At 39.9% G+C, this 25,553-nt stretch overlaps 2 protein-coding genes across 3 annotated transcripts; both read right to left on the reverse strand.

The window, feature by feature from the left end:
* Nucleotides 1–761: 761 nt before the first annotated feature.
* ccnjl (cyclin J-like) lies at nt 762–19,246 on the reverse strand. 2 transcript variants are annotated; one of them, XM_062425934.1, is made up of 6 exons: nt 18,998–19,246; nt 18,173–18,280; nt 14,442–14,652; nt 4,842–5,141; nt 4,563–4,722; nt 762–4,022 (listed from the first exon to the last, which is right to left on the reverse strand). In XM_062425934.1, the coding sequence occupies exons 2-6, from the start codon at nt 18,248–18,250 to the stop codon at nt 3,491–3,493; spliced, it is 1,281 nt and encodes a 426-aa protein (XP_062281918.1). In that variant the 5' UTR covers nt 18,251–18,280; nt 18,998–19,246; the 3' UTR covers nt 762–3,490. The 2 variants fall into 2 exon arrangements, with proteins under 2 accessions (XP_062281918.1, XP_062281917.1); XM_062425933.1 differs by having other exon boundaries at nt 18,173–18,283.
* A 1,752-nt stretch (nt 19,247–20,998) lies between these two features.
* Nucleotides 20,999–24,207, reverse strand: c1qtnf2 (C1q and TNF related 2). Its single transcript, XM_062425647.1, has 3 exons — nt 24,083–24,207; nt 23,478–23,735; nt 20,999–22,646 (listed from the first exon to the last, which is right to left on the reverse strand). Exons 1-3 carry the CDS (start codon nt 24,108–24,110, stop codon nt 22,006–22,008), a joined length of 927 nt encoding a protein of 308 aa, XP_062281631.1. The 5' UTR covers nt 24,111–24,207; the 3' UTR covers nt 20,999–22,005.
* Between the last annotated feature and the right edge of the window lie 1,346 nt (nt 24,208–25,553).

Below are 25,553 nucleotides of genomic sequence, written 5' to 3' on the forward strand. Positions count from 1 at the left end.
TTTTGATCAGTTATATTCAGAGGAACATTATGCAGCTCTTTTTTTCTCTTCATATTTATCTTAATGCAAATTAATGATCTGTGAGCTGATATGAGGCATTTGCACATGATTATTATATATTTCAGGGTTGGAAGCTCAAACAAAAAAATGCAACGACTCACCAAAAAAAAAAAAAAAAAAATGTTCCGAGAGAACAAAGCTCAATAATTTTCCAAGAGCCCACTCTGCTGTGTCCAGTACAAGAGGGGTGGTCAATTTGCAAGCGTTATATAGGAGTATAATGTATTATGTGTGGGAGAGAGCACCATCACTGAATAGGTTTCTATATATCAGAATGTCAGGAAAACATAGAAAGCTCTGACTGAGCTGTGGAGGCAGAGTTAAGGAGGAGGAGGAGGAGGAGGAGGAGGAGGAGGAGGAGAAAGTGTAACGTTGTCTGCAGTCTGAAAAGTATTTCTTCTCATGGGTTTATTATTCCACCCGTGGTTACCAGTGTGGGAATGAAAGATGAAATGATTTGCTTTGATTATGACCTCAAATACAAAGAGTACTTTAGTTTAGTTGTTAATGCATTGAGAACAAGTGGTCACAGCTGGAGAAGTGTGTGTAAAATCTGCTGGCTTTATCTCTGTTATGTCATTGTCTTTCTTCTGAAGGAACAGAAGCAATGCAGTGGAAGCCATCATTTCCCCTTTAGAGCTGCAGGCACTTCAGTCAGGCTTCCTGAAAAGAAACACATCAACACCCTCAGAAACTCAGTTCACATGTGTTTATTTTCCCATGACATCATGATAAAATAATCCATTTTATCATTCAGTGTCACATAAAGCAAGACTACAGATTGGTACAAAATAATATAAAAATATAAATTGGAAGTTTGTGGTGTAATTTCCTTCACTATCACATTAGACAAGTGTTGAGTGGTGCGAGTGATATGAGCACCTTTCGCAGAGGGGAAAAAAATCGACAGTTAAACTCTAGCGAAAGACAAAAGCATTCAGTAATATCTATCACTCAAAGGAGGTGGCTGCAATATGCAACATATTCATTGTGTTCAGAGCTCATTGCCCTCTAGAGGAAATCAAGCTACAGCAAGTCAAATCACACAATTATCAAAAATAAGTTACAAAAGATGAACCAGTGGTGTACACGAGACAGTGATGGCTGTGGTCAGTTTCAACAGAAAACAACATATTGCACCTTTGACACCTCAGTGAGAAGTTGCTCATGAATTATGAGGAAAGAGCAAGTTGATCTCTAAAAAAAAAAAAACTAGTTCACACCAACAGCATTCATCAAGAGAATCACAAAAAAAGCATTAACTAAAATACACTGAAAACAAAAGGAATGTAAAAAATATAACAAAACTGTACACAAACAGCAAAACAAAAAAGGCATAGTATCTTAGTTCATATCACTGAAAAGCACATGAACATTTGTTTCAGAGGTGGGAAAATGTCTGACTGTATAACATTTGGTGATCTGTGATCATATCAGTCTGAGTGTTGAACACGTGTAGTTTTTTCTGGGAAATGCAAATGTCTGACTATGAAATTATGGTTCACAACTCAAGCCTGACAGCTGCTGAAGACAAGGCACTGACATGCAACATGTCAAGTGTCCACAGCAGAACAGTTTGAAGTGTAAAGTCAGAACAATCAAACCAAATGCAGATCAAGGTTCAGGTGAGAAATACCAAAACTGAATAACCATTTCATCCAGAAGCAGCTCACAATTCTCCACAGCACTGAGAAACTGTTCAATTCAGTCGACATCCGAGGAGTTTGTGTCCATGGTCATTTAAGTTATCACCATGGTAACCAGTGTGCAGCCCTTATGAATGGCACTGAGAATCTGGATGTGTTTAGACTTCAACAGGAAGCGACAGATTGGGAATTGCAGCTTTAGAAATCTGGAGAGCACTTACAGACGACTGGCTGCAGATGTTTGTGTGTGTAAATCCAGTGACCATGAGGTTGTTCCACTCAGATGCAAACAGACTGATTCATGCATTCAGTTAGCTGAGATGGAAGCAGAGTATGGTCCAGTGATGAAGAAGGGGACTATTTCAGACCCCACAAATGCAGTATTAGCATCCATTTAAAGCATAATAATAGCACAGAATAATGGGAAGGCTGCTAGTTTCAGCCTTAAAACCTGAGCCTGAATATACAGTTTCTATGAACATGTACAAAGAAAACTAATTATTCAATGATGGGTTTCTAAGTTGGTATAAAAAAAGCTACACTATATCAAACAAATATGAATGTAAAAAAAACAAGAACAAGAAAAAAAATTAGTCATAAATAAAAGCTATGGCATGTTTCAATGGCATTATATTCAAGTAATCTTGTTCAAGTCCCTGATACTTAGTGGTTCATGTAAACATCTTTAACACAGACACAGAACCAACAGTTCATTAGAAGGCAGCAGCAATTCATATGTACAGTACACAACCAACATCCACGTCTCCTTCACCACGCTGGTCCGGTCATGTCAATTTGTGTTCAATTCTTTGAGTGGAGCTGGAGATGCAAATTAAAACTTTAGTATGACAAAGCCTGTGGCTGAAGTGAGCCACATGTTCGCCCCGGATGTGTAAGGGGCTCCAGTCAAAAGGCTCAACTTTGGAGGTGGGAGAGAAGAGATGACGATGACAGAGAGGGGAGAAAAAAGAAAAAGCTAAACACTGCAGGCGTGTCAGAGGTGCGGACTTCACCTGCTGTGCACAAAACAATAAATTCTTCATCCCCTCTGAGGACTTTGCAGTGAGGAATTCCCACAGGGGCCCTTCCTCCCTGACACAGGCAGCATATCAATGTTCGCTGACATTCAGGAGACAATGCGTTATTCACCAAAAAATTTCACTGACACGCACAGCCTCTTTATTCCATGCCAGATCAGTGACAAGCCCTTTTCTTGTTCCATCTCTGGCTCAAATGATGGCTGGACAAACAATACCAGCCAATTTTTTTCTTCTTCTAAAATGCGTTCAATTTTTTGGGATTAGAAAAAAATATGTCAAGCAGCAAGATATCCTTATCACAGATACTTTGTGTTCTGTGCACTTCTAAAATTGGCTCAGCTATCACACAACTGAGAAGAGGCACTGAATGAGGTGGGTGTTAGATCACACTGCTGCTTTCATCTCATTCACAGTGATGACAGTATTGTAAAAACACAGATTCATAAAACCAGTTAGTAATATGGCAGTAACATTTTCTAATGCTTCAGTATTTTAAAAGAGTCTGTGGAGCATTTGTCACGTCAGTGTGATGACTTCCACCGGGTCTCTCTTGCCTTTGGACCTCTGCTTACGTTTGAGGCGTCTCTGTGAGAGGGTTGGGGGATTTGGACATGCTGAAGGTGTTGCGGTGGCGACGGAGAGAGAGACGAGATCTGTAAATGGATATTTCCGAGTAGTAATCTGGGGCGGAAGCACGGCAGTGAACTCCCGTAGGGGTTTTTGTTCCCTCTCCGTCTCCTGGCGTCACCTGTCGAAACAGCCGGCTGTGAAAGTGTGATGGGCCCCCAGGTAGCCGCCGCTGTAAGCCATACTCAGGCAGTGACGGGGTTCTCCAGCGAGAGCCATCTGCACAGAAATGGGGCCCTGCAGCGGCAGCGCACGAGCCCCCGGCTGAAGGCCAGAGGTCAGGCTCGGGTAAGAGGGGAACCCACCTCCATGAGTCATGGAAGGAGCTCCAGTCAGTAGACCCATCCTGTGGCTCTGAAGAAAGTCCTGAGACATGTTCACCACAGGCCCCAAAGTGTGGGAGTCGGCTAGCGCTTGAAGCTGGGACAGGGAAGGGGAATGCTGGGAAAGGTGTGGGAAACCGTCAGGCTGAAAGAGCAGCTGTGGTGTAGTGGAGGTGGAGGAGGAGGAGGAAGAGGAGGAGGTTGGTCTCTGGATGGCTGACACTGGAGAGAGGTGAGAGGTCTGCGGTTGAGTCTGCAGAGAGGAGGGTCTGTGAGGAGGGGTGGATTTGGTTTTGTTGGCCTCCTTAACATCGTTGTCATGAGCACTGTGAAGCAAAAAGACACAAACGAGTCATTATCACACCAAGACAAAAATGAATACAAACTATGTGTCCTATCAAGTGCTGATTTGAAACTGTAATTGCACTGCAGGGAGACAAGTGTGCAACGATTTGAGTGAGAGCCACATACAGGAGAAAATGGCTGCTCAGACAAATGCATCAGCAGGCGCAGATATAGGTCTGGACCACCCCCACACAATTAGACTGAACATGTGCAAACAATTACACATACACAGATGCACACAAATTAACACATACCACTGACCAAGAAATGTGCAACTTAATTACAGTTGTTGAAATACTCAACACTGAAGCTATCAGCCAGGATTATCAGACAGACAGGCTTCAACAGATGATACACTCAACAAAATAAGCTTCTTCTGGTTTTAAAGAAAAGCTCTCTTGTAATCCAAAACCATGGCAACCAAAAACACCAACCCGCACCCTGAGAGGCTTGTCCACCAGAGGAGCCGTTAGTTATTCTCTGATTGAGTGTACGTGTGTGTTTGTTGGTGTGTCCCTTACAGCAGCATGAGTTCGATGCACTGGGTGAGGTGGTCCCAGGTGTAGCCAGTTAGGAGATGCAGAGCGGCCGTCCAGCTCGGGGAAATCTGAAGGCAAATACGAGATGCCGCCACACACGCGGCGGCAACCTGGGATGGTCGGAAACTCAGGAAGGCGTGGTCTATAAAAACCCAGAGACAAGAGGCTGATAAATGCTTTGAAATTACTTTTAGTAACATGACAAGCTAATAACGTCGAGTCCGACACAGAGTCCAGTTCCCCATCCTCCTCTTAACCCACCTTGTAGTGAGACTTCCAGGAAGTAGTGAGTGTATTTGTCCATGAAGGCCTTGGTCTTGGAGAGAGAGGACAGTGGCCAGCCATTGTAGAGGTCGCCCTCCTGTACCGAGGCATGGAGGTAGTAGTCAATAAAGTGGGCGGGTGTGGGCATGCACAGATTCCAGCCAAAGGTCTCCAGCAGTAGAAGCTCCATTTTGATCAAATCCCTCTTGTTGAGAACCAGGTTCAGGCTACACATGAAGCCCAGAGAGTTCAACTGCTCCAGCTTGGGTACCCGGTCCTCCTTCTCCTCAAATTTACCTGGAAAGAAACAAAGAGGTGCAGCAAGGTTAAAGAACTTTCATACTCAAAAGCCACATTTGACCGTTGAAGCCAAGTATTGGCTCATAAAGACAGACTACACACACATTTAACATTTTTTATGCATCACAGACAGTAAGCTTCTTTTAAAAGTTAACATTTGATCCCACCAAGGATTGTACTGTATTGGGCATTCACATCTTAACACAGTGAAAAGAGGCTTTACAGCAGCTGAATATTCTCCACTTTATTTTTTGGATTTTGAGATTTAAAAAGATTGAACAATGATGTGAAAACACATATGATGATAATGTATATGATTATCTGTTGACATGATCAACACAGAAAAACTAATTTCGTAACTGATTATTTGGTCCAATTATCAAGACAAAATGTAAAAAAGTCAAGCTTCTTAAATGTTAGAATTTGCTACTTTTCTGTCTTTGTAAAGTTAAAAGCTTTCAGGATGGGACTGTTGGTTGTTTGAAATAGTCACCTTGTGCTCTGGAGATGCTGAGACTCTTTTTTTCACCATTTCCAGATGTTTCATAGACTAAGTGATTAATGGATTAAGCTGAAAATAACTGATTGATAGATAAATGAAGAAAGGAAGTAACTGTAATTTGTGATTCATGTATTGTGATCTTGTATTCTCGTTGGAAATCAAAGCCATTGACAACACACAACACTATCAAGTGGAGTTTCACTTGTTTTAAGTCTCATGAAGTCTGATAATTAAATTCGCACTTTAAATAGTTTTAACAAAGATACAGAAACCTAACATTTCTGCAGAAAATCTTAAATCCAGTCATCTTGACAGGAGTATGATAATTGATCTTTGCAAATTAATGTTGCAAAGTTGTTTTCTTTCACTATAAGGATGAATATGATCATCTATAGCCACATGCAGCAGGTTTATGGTCAGCCCTTAAGAGACTTACCACATCTTTCACAAAACAAGTGCCTGCTAAGCATTAGCAATTAAGTTGACTATTACTGAACATCTGGCCATAAAGCTAAGCTATTACGCTAACAAGCCTAGGAAGCATCACTATAGGCACACAGAGTGTAGGGCACTTTCTGTGGATTATACAAGCCTGACACTTTCCATGAAAAAGCCAGTCAGCTTGATCCCTGATATTTCTGCCCCCCTTCCCTCACTCCCTCCAGATCCTAGCAGACATTACAGCATTACCATTATGGTGAGTCCCCTCCCCAACTCAAGACATCCTCTTTTCCATAGCAACAGCCCTGAGGCCTCTGGGGTCCGTGTGACCAATTAAGAGGGGTGTTTCTGCCTTTAATCTAAGGGTCCAACAGGCCTCCTCTGCTCAAACTTTAAGAATGAGGGCGGAGGTGTCAGGTTACTCTGATACAGGCTTCTGAAAAACAAGCTGTGCCTTTAACTGGGAATATGGGGGCATATAAAATGGAGCTCACTGGCACCCAAAATTAATCTTGATTCATCAGATTTGTGGAAAGTACAGTTGGCAGGACTCCAGGTATATATTGGACTGTAATAAATACATGAAATTACATGAATACATTTGTATCAGCATAGCACAATTTATATAAACACCCAAACAAACACACACACACACACTTAGCCGCTCAGTCATTTTTGTAGAATTACTTGGCTTTATATCCATGAGCTAGGATTATTAAGTTATGTATCGGCTTTGTAAAAATATCCATCCAGCTGGGATTGTGAACAACCCTCTGTTGGGGTGAATCTTGGCCTCAAATCTAAAACCATGGCAACCAAACATTAGAAATAGGGGCATTATTGACTTTTCCGAGCTGCAGTTAGAAGTGGATACAGTGAACACTCCAAGCAACAATTGTCATGCCATGCTAAAGCTATTGTGCGAGTCTTTGATTGACCTCATTTACCTCTTTATGCCCACGTCTAGGGGATTGGAGTGTCTTCCTATCAAGTGCGAGTTTTACCACTGATACCATTAAGCAGGGCAGGAGAGAGGAAGAGAGAGGGAACAGTTGAGAGAGCATGAGTGGAGGGATCTGCAGCCCAGCAGGCCAGAGGGGTAATTAGCAGAGAGGCAGTAATGGCGTCTCTCCACCAGAACAGGAAGCACTGTGAAACAGGGCTGTTTACACCCACTGGGGCTCGTTCCACGGCCCAGTCCACACTTGCCCCATTCTGTCACCCTCATATCCTCTGGATGCAGGGCCGTGTCTGCTGCTAGACTGCTATGTCCACACAGACACTGCCATAAAAAGCCATCAATACCCCCAATCTCCACACAGCCCCGGCCCCTTTGATCTTAAGAGAGATGCAGCGCGAGTCAATCTCCATTGTGCTCTGTGATTACTCCTTTGATTTACTGCTGTGGGTGACTCGGCATATGAGAGACATGGGATGCCCAAAACCTTTGAAAACTAAAAAAACAAAGCGACTTCAGAGGAAGTAGACTATGACTTGAGCCACAAACTGGTTTGACTTACTGTAAAAAGAAATGACTCCTGTGTATATTACAGCCTGTGTGACTGTTATCTCTCACAAAACAGAGGCCTCATTCATACCAACGAGCTGGCACAGCAGGGGTGCAGACACAGAGGGACTCCAGCAAATAACAACGCAGAGTAGAGAGTATAGCTGATCCTGGCTCTACTTTTTCTGTAGCACAATGCAACAAAATCAAGCAACAGGACCAGGTATCATTACACATCTTTAGATAATGGAGCTTATTAAGGCTATAACTAATGATTATTTACATTAATGATTGATCTGATGATTATGAAAAATATGGGGGAAAAAATAGCCATCAGATCTTTCCAGAGCCCAAAGTGAGATCTTCTAATGTTCGACCAAGAACATTAATCATATTCACATTTGAGAAGCTGGAAAGAATATATTTTTGCTTGAAGAATTACTTAAAATGATTAATCTGTTACCAAAATGTATGCAGATGAATATTCTGTTGGTTGGCTAATCCACAAATCATTTCAGCTGTAGTGTTAATATAACTTTTCAGTGCTGATATCAAAACAATTATATTCAATACTTTAGTTTAAGGAATATAAATGTTTAAATACATCTTTTTTCATTTAACTAAATCATTCAAATTTATCAAAGCATTTGTGTTTAATGACACAAATAGCAGCACAAGAACTTAACCTGCATTTAAGCAATGTTAGTTATTTATATCAGGAAATTTAAGAGTAAACAAGAAACATAATCTGACCAACTATGTGACACCAACTTCAGATACTTGACAATTTTTGATACTGTCTCATATTAAAAAATACTTTGGTTCAACACTCAACATCATACTGCACTGTCCAATCAAACACATAAAAGCACACATACCAACTGTAGTGTGCACACTGTAGTATTGTTGTATTTCACAATTTATTGCGAGTTTAAAAACAAAAGGTTTGTAATTGCTGCCCTGAAAGCTAGTGGTATAATGGTTTGTGTATTCCCCCCCGAACCGTTCAGTAAAGGATGTTCAGTTCAGTACACGACTTTCCTCGGTTCGGTATGTGAAGAAAAATAATTGTAGTGCTTAGGTTCCACTCAGGATGTTTTGGCAGCTTAGGTATGCAGGTATGAAGCTCATGGATGTATGTGCACAGGCTTAGTCAGGCTCATGTAGTGTTTTTGCCGTCATTATTATTAAAATAGCTCGGTTATGCCCGTATTTAAACAATATCACGTCCCCATGTCCCCCTCTCCTCTCTGTGACTGTCTGCTTTGAGTGAAGTAGTTCAGAACAACTACAAACACATTTGATTTCCAACATGATTGGACAGCATGACGCAAGAACCAGTTCTGAGCGACCATGAATCAGCATAAAACAGCTGTCAGCAGATGTCCTGACTCCCTACACGACACAGAAATGTTGTTTTCCTTTTCCAGCGCAACTAAAATGTTTCAGCAATAGTTACGGCCAACGGGCCATTGTTGGATGTTAACATTCTTCAAAATGAGAGACCAAAATGTTATTTTCTACCTTTTTTTCCCTGCTGTACTGAAAACATACAGAACCCTGACCCCAAAACTGAGGTACAAACCAAACCATGAATTTTGGTACCATTACAGCCCTACTGAAAAAACAGAGTTGTACAGTCCTGCCTTGAAGGAGTGTATGAACAGTCATGTTGTGTATTTACATTTGATAGGATACAACAAACTGGACTTCCTGAGGCGCGCTGTATATTTCACACTGATTACTAACCATATAGTAACATGCTAAAAACAGCAAAGCTCCTTACACTGTTCTGCTGGGGTGCCGCTGTCATCCTAAATGTGGCCTTTGAGAGGTGCATTCCTCTCCTGTGAGTTCAGCCTACCTGGAATGCAAGCGGCTAAATGATCCTATCTTAAATCAGCAAGCAGGGAGGGAACACAATGATGAAGAAAAAATAAAAATAAAGCCCTTCTTTTCATCTATACCAAATACCCCTCCATAGACTTCCAACTACATGACACCTTTCCTGTCCACAGGTGACGGTGATGATGAGAAAAGGTCGAGTAAACAGGGAAGGGTTAAAGGTCAGGGGTTAGGGAGAGGTAAGGCCAGGATGCAGGGCCTCCTCCCAGGTGTGCTGTTTGGAGAAGAGGTGGGGGTGGGGAGGGATTTCGAGTGATAGGGGCTGTTAGAAACTTGATAGCTTCATTCTTACACAGAGAATGGCCTCCGTCTCCCTTGCTCTCCATTTAACCAGCATCATGTAATTCATGATCACTTGGTCTCCAAAATAGAAAGTCACTCTCAAAGAAATGTAAGGCGACTAAAACAAATTTTTTTTCAAACTTTTGATTAACCAACACAAAAACTAAAAAACTAAAAAGGGCAGCCACATAGACGTCTTTATCCCTGTAATATCTATCAAGAAAATGTAAAATTGACAAATTTAGTTTAAAAAACTATTAACAGTTTGTGCATTTAGTGTGTTTTTAAGTTATCAAGGACATTTGAAATTGTCTTGTAAAGTACCTTTAAGTATCTTGAAAGCTCTGTATAAATCAAATGTATTATCATCAAGATCATCATTATTATTATTATTGTTATTATTAAAAAGCATTACAGGGATTTTTGAAAATGAATATGGGAAACTAATTTTGCTCATTTCATGCAAATAAAGATTTAGGGGAAACAAGACCTTTAAGCTGTTGTGGACATTCTTCATTTTCCTCTTCATTCTCTTTTGCTCTTTCTCTTTGACTTGACAGCCATGGAGGAATTTCCTCTGCTCTTTAAACTCCTTTTATTTGCTGGTTCATCTTTCAATGGGAATGTGCAATTGGTCACAGCTCTATCACAGAATCTCTGTGTTGCCACCCCTGGCTCTGGCGGCTCTCACAATGCAGGACTGAGCTGAACTTTGACCCTTGATGCTAATGCATGGGTGACCAGGGAGAATCTAAGAAACATGGTCCTACGTATATACAGTATGTGTGCATGAGTGTGTGTGGCGTGTTGATGCTTTATGGATGATGAGGGTCGACACAGGGAGTGTGTGGGCAAACAGCCTCAGGCATTGCACAACGACAATTCTGTTTTACAATCTGTGGACTATAATTCAATAACAGCTCTCAAATAAACCAAAAAAGGTGAATGTGTGCTTTTGTAGCATTTAATAATAGTGAATACTATTAACTTTTCCAAATCCATTAATACAGCCCTACATAATTTCTTTAATTATAGGAGCCCCACATGACAACAGCTCCATCAGAATTATTGTCAAACCCCTGAGAAGGGGGTAAAGAGGGAAGTGGGCTCTCTGTTAATCTACATTTCAGGGCGCCCTACTGAGTGGTTCAGTTCTAGCATGTCCCATTTTGCAGGCCACCACCTCTCCCTCCCTTTCTACCCTGTTTAACATCAGCAGCCGACCTCCCTTTGAAGTACCACTCCACTCATTTCCCAACCCCCCAGGGATGTGGGGCTGCTTTTACTGGCTGCCCTGTCCCAGGACTGGCTCGCTCTGCCTGTCCCTGACAAGGTGAGAGAATGAAGAGGAAACAGAGCCGGCAGCCAAAGGTAAAAGGACACCACCAGTCGGTTAAACGGCTATGTGGCAGTAATGCAATGCTCCTTCAAAAGGAAACTCTCTAATGGATTTGACTTCAATGTGGATCTTAATGAGGTGATTAAGGGAAAAAAATCCATAGGTTTATCACAAGGTTGCCACAGCGACCATCTCCTCATTTAGCAATGTTAGCTTACGGCGAGTGTCTGCCATACACTCACAAACACACGCCTGCACACACAACAACCTACAGCCCTCCGTCTCTGTTCCCCTCCCCCTCTCTGGGAAGGGTCTGGCTGGCTGTCCTGCTTGCGTTGACGGGCTTTTGTTTGAGGCCTGACTTGGAGAGCATATGGCAGGTGCCCCTCAGCACATAGTTCCTCCCCACCCCCGGACTCCGAGGCCTGTGTAAGTGCACTGTGCAGTCAATATGACTGAGCTGCCTGTGTGTTTCACAGGATGCTCTTTTTTTTTGTAAAGACCCTTCATGGAATCAAGTTCACTGAACAAAAGAAATTAAATTCAGCAAGAGTCATAACTTGCTGTTGAAAACATGCCACAAAATGGATTATAAGAGCATCCAAACACCAACATTAAGAGCATAAATACAGCATTGTAACAACAACAAAATACCTCTAACATTCTTGCACTGGCTGACAGCAGAGCAAATCCATGATGTCATTTACCATTACAAACAGCTGCTGTATGCAGAGTTCTGACTTGAGGGACCAGGATCTGCCAGGAAGACTGATGTGTTCACTGCAGGACTTCATGGAGTGAAACACAAAAGAAACATAAAGTTTGGGTAAGTGGACTGATTTTTAAATGAAAGTATAAATTGAACGCATGAACAGACTTCTCTTAAAATGAAATTAAAAATTCAGCGTTTTTTTCTGAAATAATCTAAATAAATGCCCAACAGTCAATAACACTTAATCCCTGTGGGTTTGAAAACTGACCATAATCTTGCACATGAAGAAAAGCTCATCCATTAACAAACATGCACAAACAAACACACACACGCACACGCACACACACACAATGGAGTAACAGGATTAAGCAGTGACTGCTGAGAGGCACAAAAGAGGCAGCGATTAATTAAGTGAGTGCGGACGCCAGAAAAATTTAAAGAAAGACAATGTATGTGCCTGTCAAAGCCATGTAGGGGAGGCAGTTCAATAACTAGGCCAGATTTCAGAGCACCTCAGGACAGATAAAAAACTAAGACAACTTTGAATCAAACGCCCTTTTAAGCCTTCATCAATCACGGCAGAGACTCCCTGGAGTCCTGGAAGAGTCACATGCAGTCGAGCAGAGAGGAGAGCCTGAATAACCGAAAGACACAATCAAAAGATTCAATAAAAAGCTGATTAATCTATTATAGATAGAATAGAAGAACAACATCTGTCCAGGTTGGGTAGATAATATTTATATCACTCCATGAGCAAACTCTCAAAGCTATTCTTGGATTCCCATGGGATTGCTTTTAAATAAAACCTCTTTCAAGTTTCATATTCAAATTTATCCCACCACAGAGACTATTGCAAAGATGGTCTTTGCGTCAGTGTGCATGCACGCACACACAACCATACACTGAGCCCTCCCAAGTGAGCGGGCCCTGTTCCAGACTCCCACTTTGACGGCATCATTAGTCTAATTACCCATGTTGCCAAGGGCTGCATTAATGTACCGAAAACCTCACAGTCTGTTAATCACCAGACAGACACAGAGACACTAATAACTACCACACAACCTGCACAATGCATCAGCAGGGAGAGAATGACTAACTCACCTGCCTTACATGAAACAAAGATACTGTTTTATATTTAACAGCAGAAAAGCAATTTGGTCACTAATCAGACACAGGTGGGTACAGATGGGTACAGGTAGACTGACGTTAAGCAAATAATATCAACCAGCCATCAGTCTAGAGAAGACGAGATAGTTTAAAATCCAAAGCTTTAACTTGTTTTCAAACTGCAGAGTGCAATCTGCCAGCATGCCTTGAGTCAGACAGCAATTTAAAAGAGACGTCTGGTGTTAGTTTATATTTTTCATCAAAAAAATCCCATAAAAAAAGACCAAAACCAACAATTTAATAGTCTGTCTTTCAGTACTGTCTGACTTCCAAAACCTGTCTGTGGCACCAAACCCGTTACCCGAGACATGAATCTTTAAAAATGGAGATTTTTCCATTTTATTTTATTTTAAAAAAAAATGCTCAGCCATTTATCATAACAGCCAGATATCGTTGTTTTTTAGCAAACCTTACTAAAACAGGAGTAAACAGTGTGTATGTTGGAGGTCATTTTCAGCTGTGGATTAATGCACATTATTGTTCTAGTGGCTATTAGCATTAGCACTACAGTGTCTGTGGGATTTACTGAAAATAAACTACAGCACCAAAGTTCATCAATATGAAAGAATGTGTCACACGGTGCATTGATAAGACTCAGCTTCAGCTACACTATCTGTTTTAGTAGGAACAATACATTGCTGGTCTTGGTCTTTTTGTGGGATTTTCTGACAAAACAGTAAATATCATTACACATATTCCTTAATTATGAAAACATGTAAAAAAGAAAAAGCAGCATTAGAGAATTCATCTAAAACTAAAATGGATTTATATGAGGAATGTAACAGACCACATGGTTTCAATGACAATGGAGGGAAAAAAGAGGAAATAAAAACCTTCACACCTTTGATTGAAGGACATTTTGACCTCTGCAGGTGTGATACCAGCTCTAACTGACTGCATGGGGTTTAGGTAACAGCAGCATCCCCAGACGTGTCATTAGAGCAAGGATCAAAGACGTTCATAGAGTTCAGCAGACATGAACATAATCCCCAATGGTCTAAGCAGGTTTCTCCTAAAACAATGGAATAGTCATCCTACATCAATGGCAACAACACAGCTAGCAGTAAACTGTCATTACAGACTAACAGATCAGTCTGAAAAGTAGAGCGGGAGGGGAAAAAACAGCACTGTGGTCTCAAGCGTAACTCAAATTAACCTTGTTGCAGGAAGCATTTCAACTTGTGCCATGTGTGCATAAACCACAACCACAGTAGCTGTTCTGCATTTACAGGTTAAGTTGACTCTTCAAGATTTAATGACAAAATCTAGATGAAGACCTATTAGACCACCTCTAATAGATTAATTTTTTTGTAACCTCTGCTGTGGTAAATACAGTTTTCCAAAACATCAACTTAAACAAAAAAAAATTAAAAGTTGTTTTTTAGAAAATGTTCCTGTCAGGCAAAAAAATAAAGGAGGTGGAAGGCTGTTAATGGACTTACTAGCTAGGAGCAGACAAGAGAGAGCGATGATATAGAGCTGCTTGACGGCCACATCATAGTGGTCCATGAACAAGTCCAGCAGGTAGACGGCCAGGTGACGTGCTGTAGGGCAGAGCTGGTAGCGATTACTCAGGATGGCCAACAGGTCTGCAAAGTACCGACGCATGCCGATCTGTGGTGAATGGGCCCGGTAGACCGGTAACTTCAGCTCCTGCAGAAGAAGAAGAAGAAGAGAGGAGGGTTGAGGGGGAACATAAACAACGGGGGGTGAGAGGAGCAGGGTGGGCAGGAAGCTGCGGTGGAGAAGTACGGGGGATGTAAAGAATAAGCATAATAATACTGAGCCATGCAGGTCTCATGCTGGCTGGGTTTAACTGTGTGTCTAAAATACTCACATAAGGAATGAAACTCCAGTTAACATTAGAAAGTCTTGATTATGCTTCGGCCTCATTTCAATTCCATTTAATTCACCATCGCTGCAGAGAATAGGAGCTAATTTGGGTCATTGCAGATGTCTCTGAGCGATGGGCTGAGGGTGCTGGTGCGTGAGTCTGTGTGTGGTTGGGTATGGGGTGGGGGGGCTTGGTTGAGTAGTAGATAGGATTAGGTTTCACCCCTAGCACATCTCCTATTCATGTTCAATTAGCTGCATGTGTTTCAAAGTGGAAGGAAGATACTCAGGGGCATTAGCATTGAATCAGCCTTGGGTATCTTCCCCAATCAGCTACAGAAAACAGGAGAACACAAGGATCCAGTTTCAGTTTACCCCAGAGTAAAAAACAAAAAAAACATTTAGCACTGGATGTACAAACTCACAGCACAGCTACGTCCTCTGGATTTAAGCTGCTTATACCAGAAAATGTTTTCGTTTTCAAAAATTGTTTTTTTGCTTTCTGTGAATCCGAGTAAAAACAAGGGCTTTTGATTTGGATGTAATAAGAGATTGAGGATTGAGGATTTAATCTCCTTAAATTCAAGTAGAGAGGAGTCCTTACATTAGAAATACACAAAACATCCAAATCAAGTCAGAACTGTTGTGCATGCTTAAACAGTCCAACTGTGGCTTTAAAGCTCAGTGTTTTGTCAGTCATTCTTAGAAATACATGCTACAGTCAACACATTGTGAAACATAATTTGCGGTGACAGCAAAATGTACCAACACTGTCAGGTTTACACAAACTGTCACCTATTTATTTTGAGCGCAACTAAAACAACATTGATTCTCAGACTGACACTTCAATGGAATCCAAAAATAAATAGCATAGCTCCTCCCAAATCAACATAGAGGGGCTCCACCCCCGGTGCCACATCCAACCATACCATTCAATCCACCCACTGCTTCAGCCCCTGCCTCTGGTCCATCTGTCTGTCTGGGGGTGCAAGGGCAGCAGGAGAATAGGGGTGGATGTGAAAGCAGGGGGGTGGGGGGTGGGTTGTAGGCTGCTGGAGTCTCAGGGGCTCCGGGGGGTTTGTGTGGGGTGGAGAGGTGCCTTTGTGGGGGACCCGCACCGTAATTAAGGATTCCACAGCTGCCTCAGCCTGATTTGCATGTCTGATAATTTGCCACATGCTACACACCACCGCTATCTCCCACATCAGGGCATTACCGCTGAAGCAAACGTCATTAAGGCTGGATGAGACTGTGGGGGAGCAGGCGCCTTACAGGAAATCTGAACACTATGTGAAGGCCTTTTTACACACAGCTCTGGTACCAATTCCACCATTCTTCTCTATTATACATTTTACTGCGTGTTCAGGGTTCCCATGCCATAAAATATATAGATGCAGTCGACAAAAGATTTTGAACAATATGTGAGTGTTATTGGTTGAATATGAAGCAGTTTGCTCATTCTGGATATCTTGAAATGCAACAGACAATTACTTTTTGAATCAATAAAGCTGTCAATTTTTTTTTTGATGAACGGTTTGGTTAGTACATTTTTATCAGTGTCAGAAAAAATGTCCATAATTATGTCGGAATAATAATGCCCCAACTGTTGTCCTAACTTTCTGTCAATGGACCAATCAAATAATTGACTATAACAAGTTTCAGTATGACATAAGAGGATATGATGTTGCCAATGTACAGATGCTCAAGTACAAAGACTTCAGTCTTCAGAGCAACACTAAGGCACTCAGCTGTAACTATGAGAAGTAAATGTACTGTAATGAATGAAAAGCTCGTCTTGTTGGGAAAATGCCAAAAATCTTTCAGTGTCTTTATGCATCACGAGTTACTATTAAAAGATATCTAGAATCTGGGAAAACTGCTGCTCTGAAAGATCAGGCAGAATACTGCCACTGCTGCCATTTTGAGTCACTTGTTAGATAAATATACATACATACAGTATGTTGTCAGCTACATGTGATTAAAGATGATTTCTTAATTCACCTTGAATATCAGATGTTTCTATCTTGTACCTCTGGCCCATTTATGATAAAGGCTTCATATGATTCAGTATGTTCTGTGGTGAGCCTGTTGCTTTGGATTTAAACAGAAATGCTGATATAGGGTGATCAAAGCCTAACATTAGATAGACAGTGCCTCTCTCTCTCTCATTATCGTATACAAGAAAAAAGTGGGTGTGTTGTTTCGTTTCCAGCTCTACATACAGATTTTCAGGCGAGCTGACAGCTCAGTCTGAGTCAGACAGTGTCCAGCGTGAGTAAACTGAATCAGACTGTGTGTGTATGAGAATGACTCATTACAGGGCTCGCAAGCATCTGATATCTACAGTCTCCAGTTTACACATGCACACAATCTCTGGCACATTTGAGCACCTACAATCTAAAACCGGATCTGTATTTTTCTCCCTCAGTGTGAAGCAGACAGGAGAGTCCCAACTCGTAGACGCCAGGCGAGTGACAGATGTCTCCATTAAAGTGACACGTGGGAAGAAATATGATCACACTTCAGGGTTAATTAGGATATTCTCAATTAATGAGTCTGAACTCCTCCATGTAATCTAATTTAGATCATGTTTAAATAGACAACAGGAGCATGTAATTATATTTTCTCTCCAAATGTCAATACACTGTGTGCTACATAACATGCTAAGATGCTGCTATCAAATATCAACACAGGCCTGCTGGTTTGTAACGTTGGATTTGTATGGCTGCAATCAATTGTTTTCATAATCGATACAAGTGCCACTTATTTTCTTATAACCCTTTCTCAACTCAGCATTTCATACAGAAAATGTTAAATCGATAAAAATGTCAGTCACAAATTCTTTCTGTCCATCTAGTAATTGCAAGGCTGCAATTAACAATTACTTTCTCATTTTCGGAGCCCTTTGAGACTTTTTAAAATGCCTCATTAAGTTCAACTGACAGTCTAAAACAATATATATTTAATTAACTATGATAGAAGAGAAAGAGAAATAGAAAAGATCCGGGAGATTCCTTCTCTCTGATCCGTGAGAAGGAAAATACTAATTTTTGCCATTTTTGCTTGAACTACTAATTAAATATTCAAATGATTGCTTGTTAACTTTTTTAAACTAATTGGTTAATCAATTAGTAATTCCAGCTCTAATTAATTATTTAATCAACACATAATTTTAGCTGTACTTATCTGTCCAATGATTTCACATCATATACAATACAACACTGCTATTTTCATGTTGTTGGATGAAGGAAAAGCAGTCTACAGCAGGTTAGGTTCATAATATCGAACAAAATAAGAGTTTCTGATCACAATAAGGAAGTGTGCTTAATGACAGACTCACCTTGATACGGAGGGATTGATGGATATCTGCAGCCAGCTGTCCTTTCCACCATTGCAACTCCCTCTCCATCTTTCCCATCCAGAGGAGACTTCAAGGATCAAGTTTTACCTGCTGAGGCAGATGTGCCCAAAACAAGACCCAGGTCAAGAGATGTAATAAGCTGCAGAGTGGTTAGGATAGCTAGAAAATATATAGGTGTAAAAACATTGTATTTACTAACAAAAACCATTAGATACAAGAACAATGAAGTTGAATAAAAGTTATTCTACACATTTGCTTATGAAAATAGATTTTTTTAGGATATATGATCAACAAGAGGCGTGTTTGTATCGAGAACAAAAACTATGCTCTTTCATGAAATAAATAGTCTTAAACAATCCAGTCATTTTGGTAAAGTTTTTGAGCACCTTCCTAATCCCACAGTAGAGGTCTCTTTTTCACTGCATAGGCCATTTTCTCTACTGGGGAAATTAAATGGCACAGTTTAAATGCCCAGCTCTACCACGCTGTCGGTCAAATGAATCAAATCTCTCTTTTAATAATCTCACTTTTCCAAATCGTTTTTTCCCCAAACCGTGACGATAAAATAAGCATCAAATCCACACTTTGTCATTCAAAACGCGTCTGCAGCACCACGAGTCAGCGGCCAAACAGTGAGGCTGCACAAGTTAACTGCCCACCGAGCCCACACACACTCCTTTAAACACAAAAAAACAGCACGCCGCGATAAAACTAAACATCCCTACTCGGATACAACTGTCCTCTCTCACAGGACAACAACCGGGGAAACTTTTCATCTCGCTGGTTATTAAATGTGCCACTCACCGTTCCGACGGGAATGCCCCCCAGACCCCTTTGTCTTAGTCCGACATCCTGAATGAGAGAACTCCTCTTCGGCTCAACTTTGAGAAAGCTCTCTTTTTTTCGGCGACGAGACAAACTTAAAATCCTCTGCCAAGTTCATTCAGCAGCTGCCACCGCCAAATTCCAACAGCAGGCGTTTCGTTGCGCCGTTTTCTCCGAGCTGTTTACACTTTTCCGAGCGATTTTTTCCTCCGCCGTTTTCTCTTCTGTGGCTCCGCTGTAACAAAGTAGCCTCTTCGGCTGCACCAGCTGCTGCTGTTGCGGCGCGAGGCTCGTGCGCTCGACGTGAAGGTCCCTAGTGCAGCCTGGGAGTTGTAGTCCATTAGAGGTCAGTCAAAACTACAAATATACTACCTGTTTATATTATATTATATTATATTATATTATATTATATTATATTATATTATATTATATTATATTATATTATATTATATTATATTATATTATATTATATTATATTATATTATATTATATTGGTAAGGTTATTACTTTGGACATATAATAGGTTACAGATTAATAGTTACCCTATTTAAAATGTATTAGTAATGTAACTGTTGGGGTAAGTGTACCCATTAAGCCCACCAAAATTCCAAAGTTCTGGTGTTTTTCATGAATACTGACATGATTTATAAAGGAAATCATTTCTTATAAAGCAAGTTTTATATCTCAAATACACACATGGGCATGTGCAATACTGCAATAATATTGTTAGCCTATTGCTATAATACTGTGCAATACCGGATCTTATTATTATTTATTATTGTACATACCTATTGATTGATTGACTTATGATTTTATTAATTGATTTTATTGACTTTGACTTTGGTTTTACTAATTGATTGACTTGGCACTACATTCTAGGTTATTTATTTATTTATTTATTTATTTATTATATTTCTATTTCTATTGAGCTGCTGCTAATGAATGAGGAAGATTGCCAAACTAAATTTTGTTTTATATGTTCTTATGCAATGACAATAAACGTATCTATCTATCTATCTATCTATCTATCTATCTATCTATCTATCTATCTATCTATCTATCTATCTATCTATCTATCTATCTATCATTTGAAAATGTATTCATTAGTTCATGCAGATTTTGGAATATAAAATAAATATATTTTATGAAAAATATGCCCAGATATATTTACTTACTTAAACTTCATAAATGTAGAATTTAAAGCAGAGCTGTTGTATTGGATTGCATTAGATTTCACAGGTGTACTTAATAAAGAGGCCAGTGAGTATTATATTGTATTGTATTAAATATTTCAGATGTGGAAATTATACAGTAATTTAGTATAATGTGTAGGTACTTGTAATTTACTTGACTATACCGATGTTATGCTACTTTCTACTTCTTCTACTATGCTACTGCACCACTATTGAAGATTTTACTCCATTATATTTGCTTGACAGCTGTCGTTGCCAGTTACAGATTAATGTTTTACAATTAGTAACACTGGATCATCACACACATTGTTAAATATTAAACTAGTGAGTCAGAGTTGCAGTTTCACCAAAGAGTGGTTCCCCCTCTAAACCTTTCAGATGGTTTCATTTAAGAAATAACAATTTAAGGCCCAAAGAAGAATATTATCCAATATCTTAAAAAACATAGATTTGCGAGGTCGAATTTTGTTTAATTTGTGACTGAGGGGGCCTGACCTCTATGCTAGAAACCACTTGACCAAACTACTAAACTGTTTTTAAAGTATACACGATTGCTCCACCTCAACCAGCTACAAGGGGAAAATGCTGCATACACTTGGTTTCAGCATATTACTATAACAATCTAATCATGTATTATATCAGTCATAGTCATTTTCTTTGCAGACTATGTACTTTCACATTTGATACTTAGTAGTATATTATCATAATACATTTTGCTGATAATACTTTCCTTACATAGGATTTTCAATGCAGGACAAAAATGATCTGAGTACTTCATCCTCCACCAATTATATAATTTCCTTGTGTGAATTATTAGCCATTAATGTAGGAGAATCACTTTTAGGTTTCATTTATTTGTAAAAGCACCTTTAGCAGCATATGAAAGTTGCTGCTGTAGATCAGAGGTGGAAAGTACACTTTTGAGGTACTTTTTGAGGTAACTTTACTTCCTTTCCTTATTTCCATTGTCCTCGACATTTTAAGAAGGAAATAGTGTGATTTCTACTACACTACATCTTTTTTTTTTTTTTTACAGCTACTTGGTACTTTTTCATTTTACAGTGCAACTGAACAACAATGAGTAGGGTGAAAAATTGATAACACGATAATAATAAAAAAGATTGTGATTCATAAATACAGTTACAGTATGTAAGTATATCTTTGTCATATTTCCCTCTTTTGTTCATTCTTCCTATTCTGATCATACATCCTCTCATCTTCAATCTTACTTATTACATTAATGGTTACATTTAACAGTTTCTTCAGAGTTCTCTTGGTGGCACATAGACCCTATTTTGGGAATATTGTAGTAATGCATGCTAAAAACATTATTAGTTGTGTCCAGCCAAAATTTTAATGCACAACAGTGTGTAAAAAAAAAAAGTTAATGTATAAATTACACTATCATAAAAAGTACCAAAAATGTACCTTCTATAAAAAGAGTTTTAAAAAAAACAGGGAAAGCCCTGAAGCTCCTGTTTGGTATGTGAATAGAAAATAAACAATTATGGAAATAAAAAGTCAAGAGAAAGTATTCAGTTCAAAATGTTCATAGGAGTTTGTCAGAATTATAGCCACATGAATGAAAGCTTTTCAGCATTAAAGTATTGCTAAGTGGTTCCCTGGTTATAGTAGAGTGTTTGCTTTCTTTGGGTGCCACCTGCTGTCAGGTCTTGTTAAAATACTGAAATTCACTGAAGCCTTCCATTGTTGAGCAATCTTTTCCAACGTGGATTTAAAAAACCCTTTGGTGTGAAACAAATTCAGACACAAAGTTATTTCAGGATTTAAGTATTAACTGCCACTTTCAGCATTAGCTTTTCTGTCAGCCTCATTCAGATAGTCCTGGTCAGCGTAGATAAGGAAGCCAGTGAAGGTACTGTCTGTCCAGAAGGGGTCAAAGAAGAGTCCGTTCTGCTCCGAGTAGAAGATCTGCAGCCAGACCTGGTCTAAATGCTTCAGGTGGAGAACAGTGGAACCAGATGCCACATCGTTGTTCCCTGTATTTGCATCAAATGTCTTGATCTTGTACTGCCCGTTGTGGACCAGCCCGATGGCCAGGTGCTTGTTGGCCAATGTTATGTCGTATGTGAAATAATAGACCCCAGGGATAGCACAGACAAACTTCCCACTGCTGGCATTGTAGTGGTTCCCCTCATTCAGCAGGATCCGGCTGAAGCGGATGGGCAGACGCTCTTTAGGGTAGCTCTTTGTCACCGCCACAGAGAAAGCTGAACGGGCCTGGCTGCCACAATTGCAGCCTCCAGGAGCTCCTTTCTGACCCATGTCACCCACATCTCCCTTTTGTCCACTTTTTCCACCCAGCCCTGGTTTTCCACGGAGCCCTCTGAGCCCTCGAGGTCCAGCCTTGCCAATAACGCCCTCACGGCCTTTCACACCCAGCTTGCCTGGGTTCCCTGTCCTCCCTGGATCACCTAACAACAGAGGAAAAATTATGGAAGAATGACTTCCATGACTTATATTTTACAATATAATATAAAGACAAAGCACACATAGATTCAAAACAAAAACTCAGAAAAACGACTCTCACTTTATGCATCACAGTTTATCATTTGCAGTAATTTGTTACTTCTAGTAATGTACAAAAGCAGTGTAACATATCAAGTTAACGTTAATTATTTGTGTTTTGTTGGCTATACTTTCTCATTGTTTGATTGTTTTGGGTCCCACAGACCTCACTGCTGTGTGTGTACAAATAATATTACAAAGCATGCAGAAGGTAACAATACATATGTTCATAACGCATTGATTTAAAAAAATATATATATTTTATGTTTTATATAGAATACATTTGCTTTCCAAAGAGTCATTCACAGAAAAACAAATGTACTGTGTGCTATCCTATGCACCTAGTGATGCTACATGTATAGTGTCAGTCAGGCACCAGAGAGGTCAAAATCACTGTTAGACCATGTTTGAAAAAAATTATAAAAATTCAAATACCTGAAGCCCAAATAGACTTGATCAATTGGGGGTTTGGTGGAGGTATTGCTGTGTAATAAATACTAACATTGTGTTCAACCATGTTTTACAGCTCTCTGAGACCCCATACAGATACAAAGTAACATTTTCGAGAGTGGATTTCCAAAACATGAATTCAGATCAAAACCATGTTCATAAGCAATTCTTATAAAATCAGCAAAAGTTATAAGGTATAATTGTGGTAATAAAATGTTGTTTTAAAGAGGGCCAGAACAAATAATTAAGGTTAGCATAACAATAGAAGAGAGTCAGTCAGTAAGTACCTCTATCTCCCTTTCCTCCCTTCTCCCCATCCTTCCCATCCTGGCCATCCTTCCCTGGGGCCCCCATTGGCCCCGCTGTCCCTGGTGAGCCAGGGACTCCTGGGTTCCCTGCAGGCCCTGCTGGGCCTGGCAGACTACAGACCAGCTGTGAAGAGTGGATTGTGATGTTATGGCCTCTTTTGGGTGAGGTATGCGTTGACTGGGAGAGGACAACTGACAGCAAACAGAATATCACACATATCTGAAGCATGACGGTCACTGTGGAGCGATGAGAAGATGAAGGACATTTTTATCAGTAATTGTTGTAATATATATATATAGCTTCAACAATACCTTCCTTTTTTGTTTTCTTGTTGGCTTGTCACAATAAGATGATGCAAATCCATCAACAACAAAAATAATATAAAATAAGAACATAAAATATTCCATATTTGGTAGCAGAGCTCATGACTGCAGAATCCCATAAAAAAACATCTATATGGTCATTTTACGCCATGACAGCATGCTACACACGTTCTGCATGAGTTAAATCAAACCAAAAAAGGCAGCTTATAACATGTTTTTGCAAAAGAGAATCAGATATTTTAAAAACGCAGATAACTCACCAGTTGATAAGTTATGACTCACAGGCATTTTTCAGCTCAGTCCAAGTCCTTTTTCTGCATGAGAGTGCACAAACTTTCCTACATGATTTTCCAATAATCGAGTGAGAACGCATTCTTCATGAGAAGCGCTGCAAAGAAATGTGCAGCCCAGTGAATCATAGTCCATAATATCCGCCCTGTTTAAGGAAGCACTGTGCCAAAAAATACTTTCACCATGATGTCATTAAATTCAAGTCAGTGCAACAGTTTTGCACAGCTGAAGCAGTGATGCATCAAAAAACAAGATGGAAAAACAGGATATTATATAACACACATGATTTTAAAAAACAGATCAGCAAAACCATCTCGTTTTTGTTACATATACATTATTGTGGTATGGCTACAATTTTGTGCATTTTGATTAAAAAAGTGCTAAAATCAACAGAAGGTAGTCTGCAGCTGTGTTTAAAACGCACTGTGAAGATTACCAGATGTGTTTGTGTTTATTGCTGTGATGCAGAGCCAAGACCTGAGAGACCAATAAAAATGTTCCAGCTGCTGGATGAGGCAGTGTTCAGAAATCTACTGTCTTCATTTCTAACTTAAACCATGCGAACAGAGATCAAGTCACAGATGAAATTATTACGAGGCACTATCAAAAAAGGTCCTTGTGAAATTAAGTTAGAAACTCATAACTGACCTGCATGGCGATCTGATAAAAATGAGTTGAAACTAGGGATGCACAAATCCCACTTTTTCAGTCTTGATACCGATACCTGAGCTTTATATCGGCCGATACAGAGTACCAATCCAATGCATGTGTTTAATCAATAAGCTGCAAGCACAGTCTGGAAGAAACTAGGATCATTCTTTTGTGTGTACGGCAACAGAGGCTTAACTTAAACACTGCTTTCCTAACTTATACAATATCTACATCCATTGTGGCAGATACCAACAAAAAAAAAAAAGTCAGTGATCTCAATGAGAGCCTGAATCAGACGAACTGCAAGATTTCCATCCAATGCAATTCCAGTCAGTTATGAAGCAATTTAAGAAGCATAAACTGCTTATATTAATATAACAAATTACAAATACTAAAGAAAAAGTATTCTTCTAAGTCTTGTGTTAGATTTTATCCAAGTCATACAATACTTCCATATTCATCATCAGTAAGCATGCGCAATATTTTAGATATGAAATAGCTCATTTAAAAGTACACCTCTTGCATGTTGTTACTTCTTTTGGGTATTTTGTTGTGTGCAGAATGAACAAAGACTGTTTACACATTCATCTGCTGAAGGTGGGGTGGGGGGGCTGTGTCTAAGTTGCTTACGTACAAGATGATTTGTGACATTTCGAACCACAAGCCAGTTGCGGTTCAGTATGTAACCTACAGCAGTGTGATTTAGAAACTAAGAATAAACCCTACAGTGAAGTAGGAGGCATCTTGTCTGTTATTTCTCAGAAATCTGTCATGCTGGATCATGGAGGG

This window comes from Scomber scombrus, chromosome 9 (genome assembly GCF_963691925.1).
Source record: "Scomber scombrus chromosome 9, fScoSco1.1, whole genome shotgun sequence".
In the NCBI taxonomy this organism is placed as follows: domain Eukaryota; kingdom Metazoa; phylum Chordata; class Actinopteri; order Scombriformes; family Scombridae; genus Scomber; species Scomber scombrus.

Coding starts and splice junctions, on each gene's coding strand:
- ccnjl (XM_062425934.1), bottom strand. CDS start 18,250: ATGGGAAAGATGGAGAGGGAGTTGCAATGGTGGAAAGGACAGCTGGCT. Junction 4,723..4,841: donor CCTGGAAGTCTCACTACAAG/GTGGGTTAAGAG, acceptor GGGTTTTTATAG/ACCACGCCTTCCTGAGTTTC. Junction 4,023..4,562: donor TGCATCGAACTCATGCTGCT/GTAAGGGACACA, acceptor TTTGCTTCACAG/TGCTCATGACAACGATGTTA.
- c1qtnf2 (XM_062425647.1), bottom strand. CDS start 24,110: ATGCCTGTGAGTCATAACTTATCAACTG. Junction 23,736..24,082: donor GAGTCATAACTTATCAACTG/GTGAGTTATCTG, acceptor ATCGCTCCACAG/TGACCGTCATGCTTCAGATA. Junction 22,647..23,477: donor GGGAGGAAAGGGAGATAGAG/GTACTTACTGAC, acceptor CTCTGTTGTTAG/GTGATCCAGGGAGGACAGGG.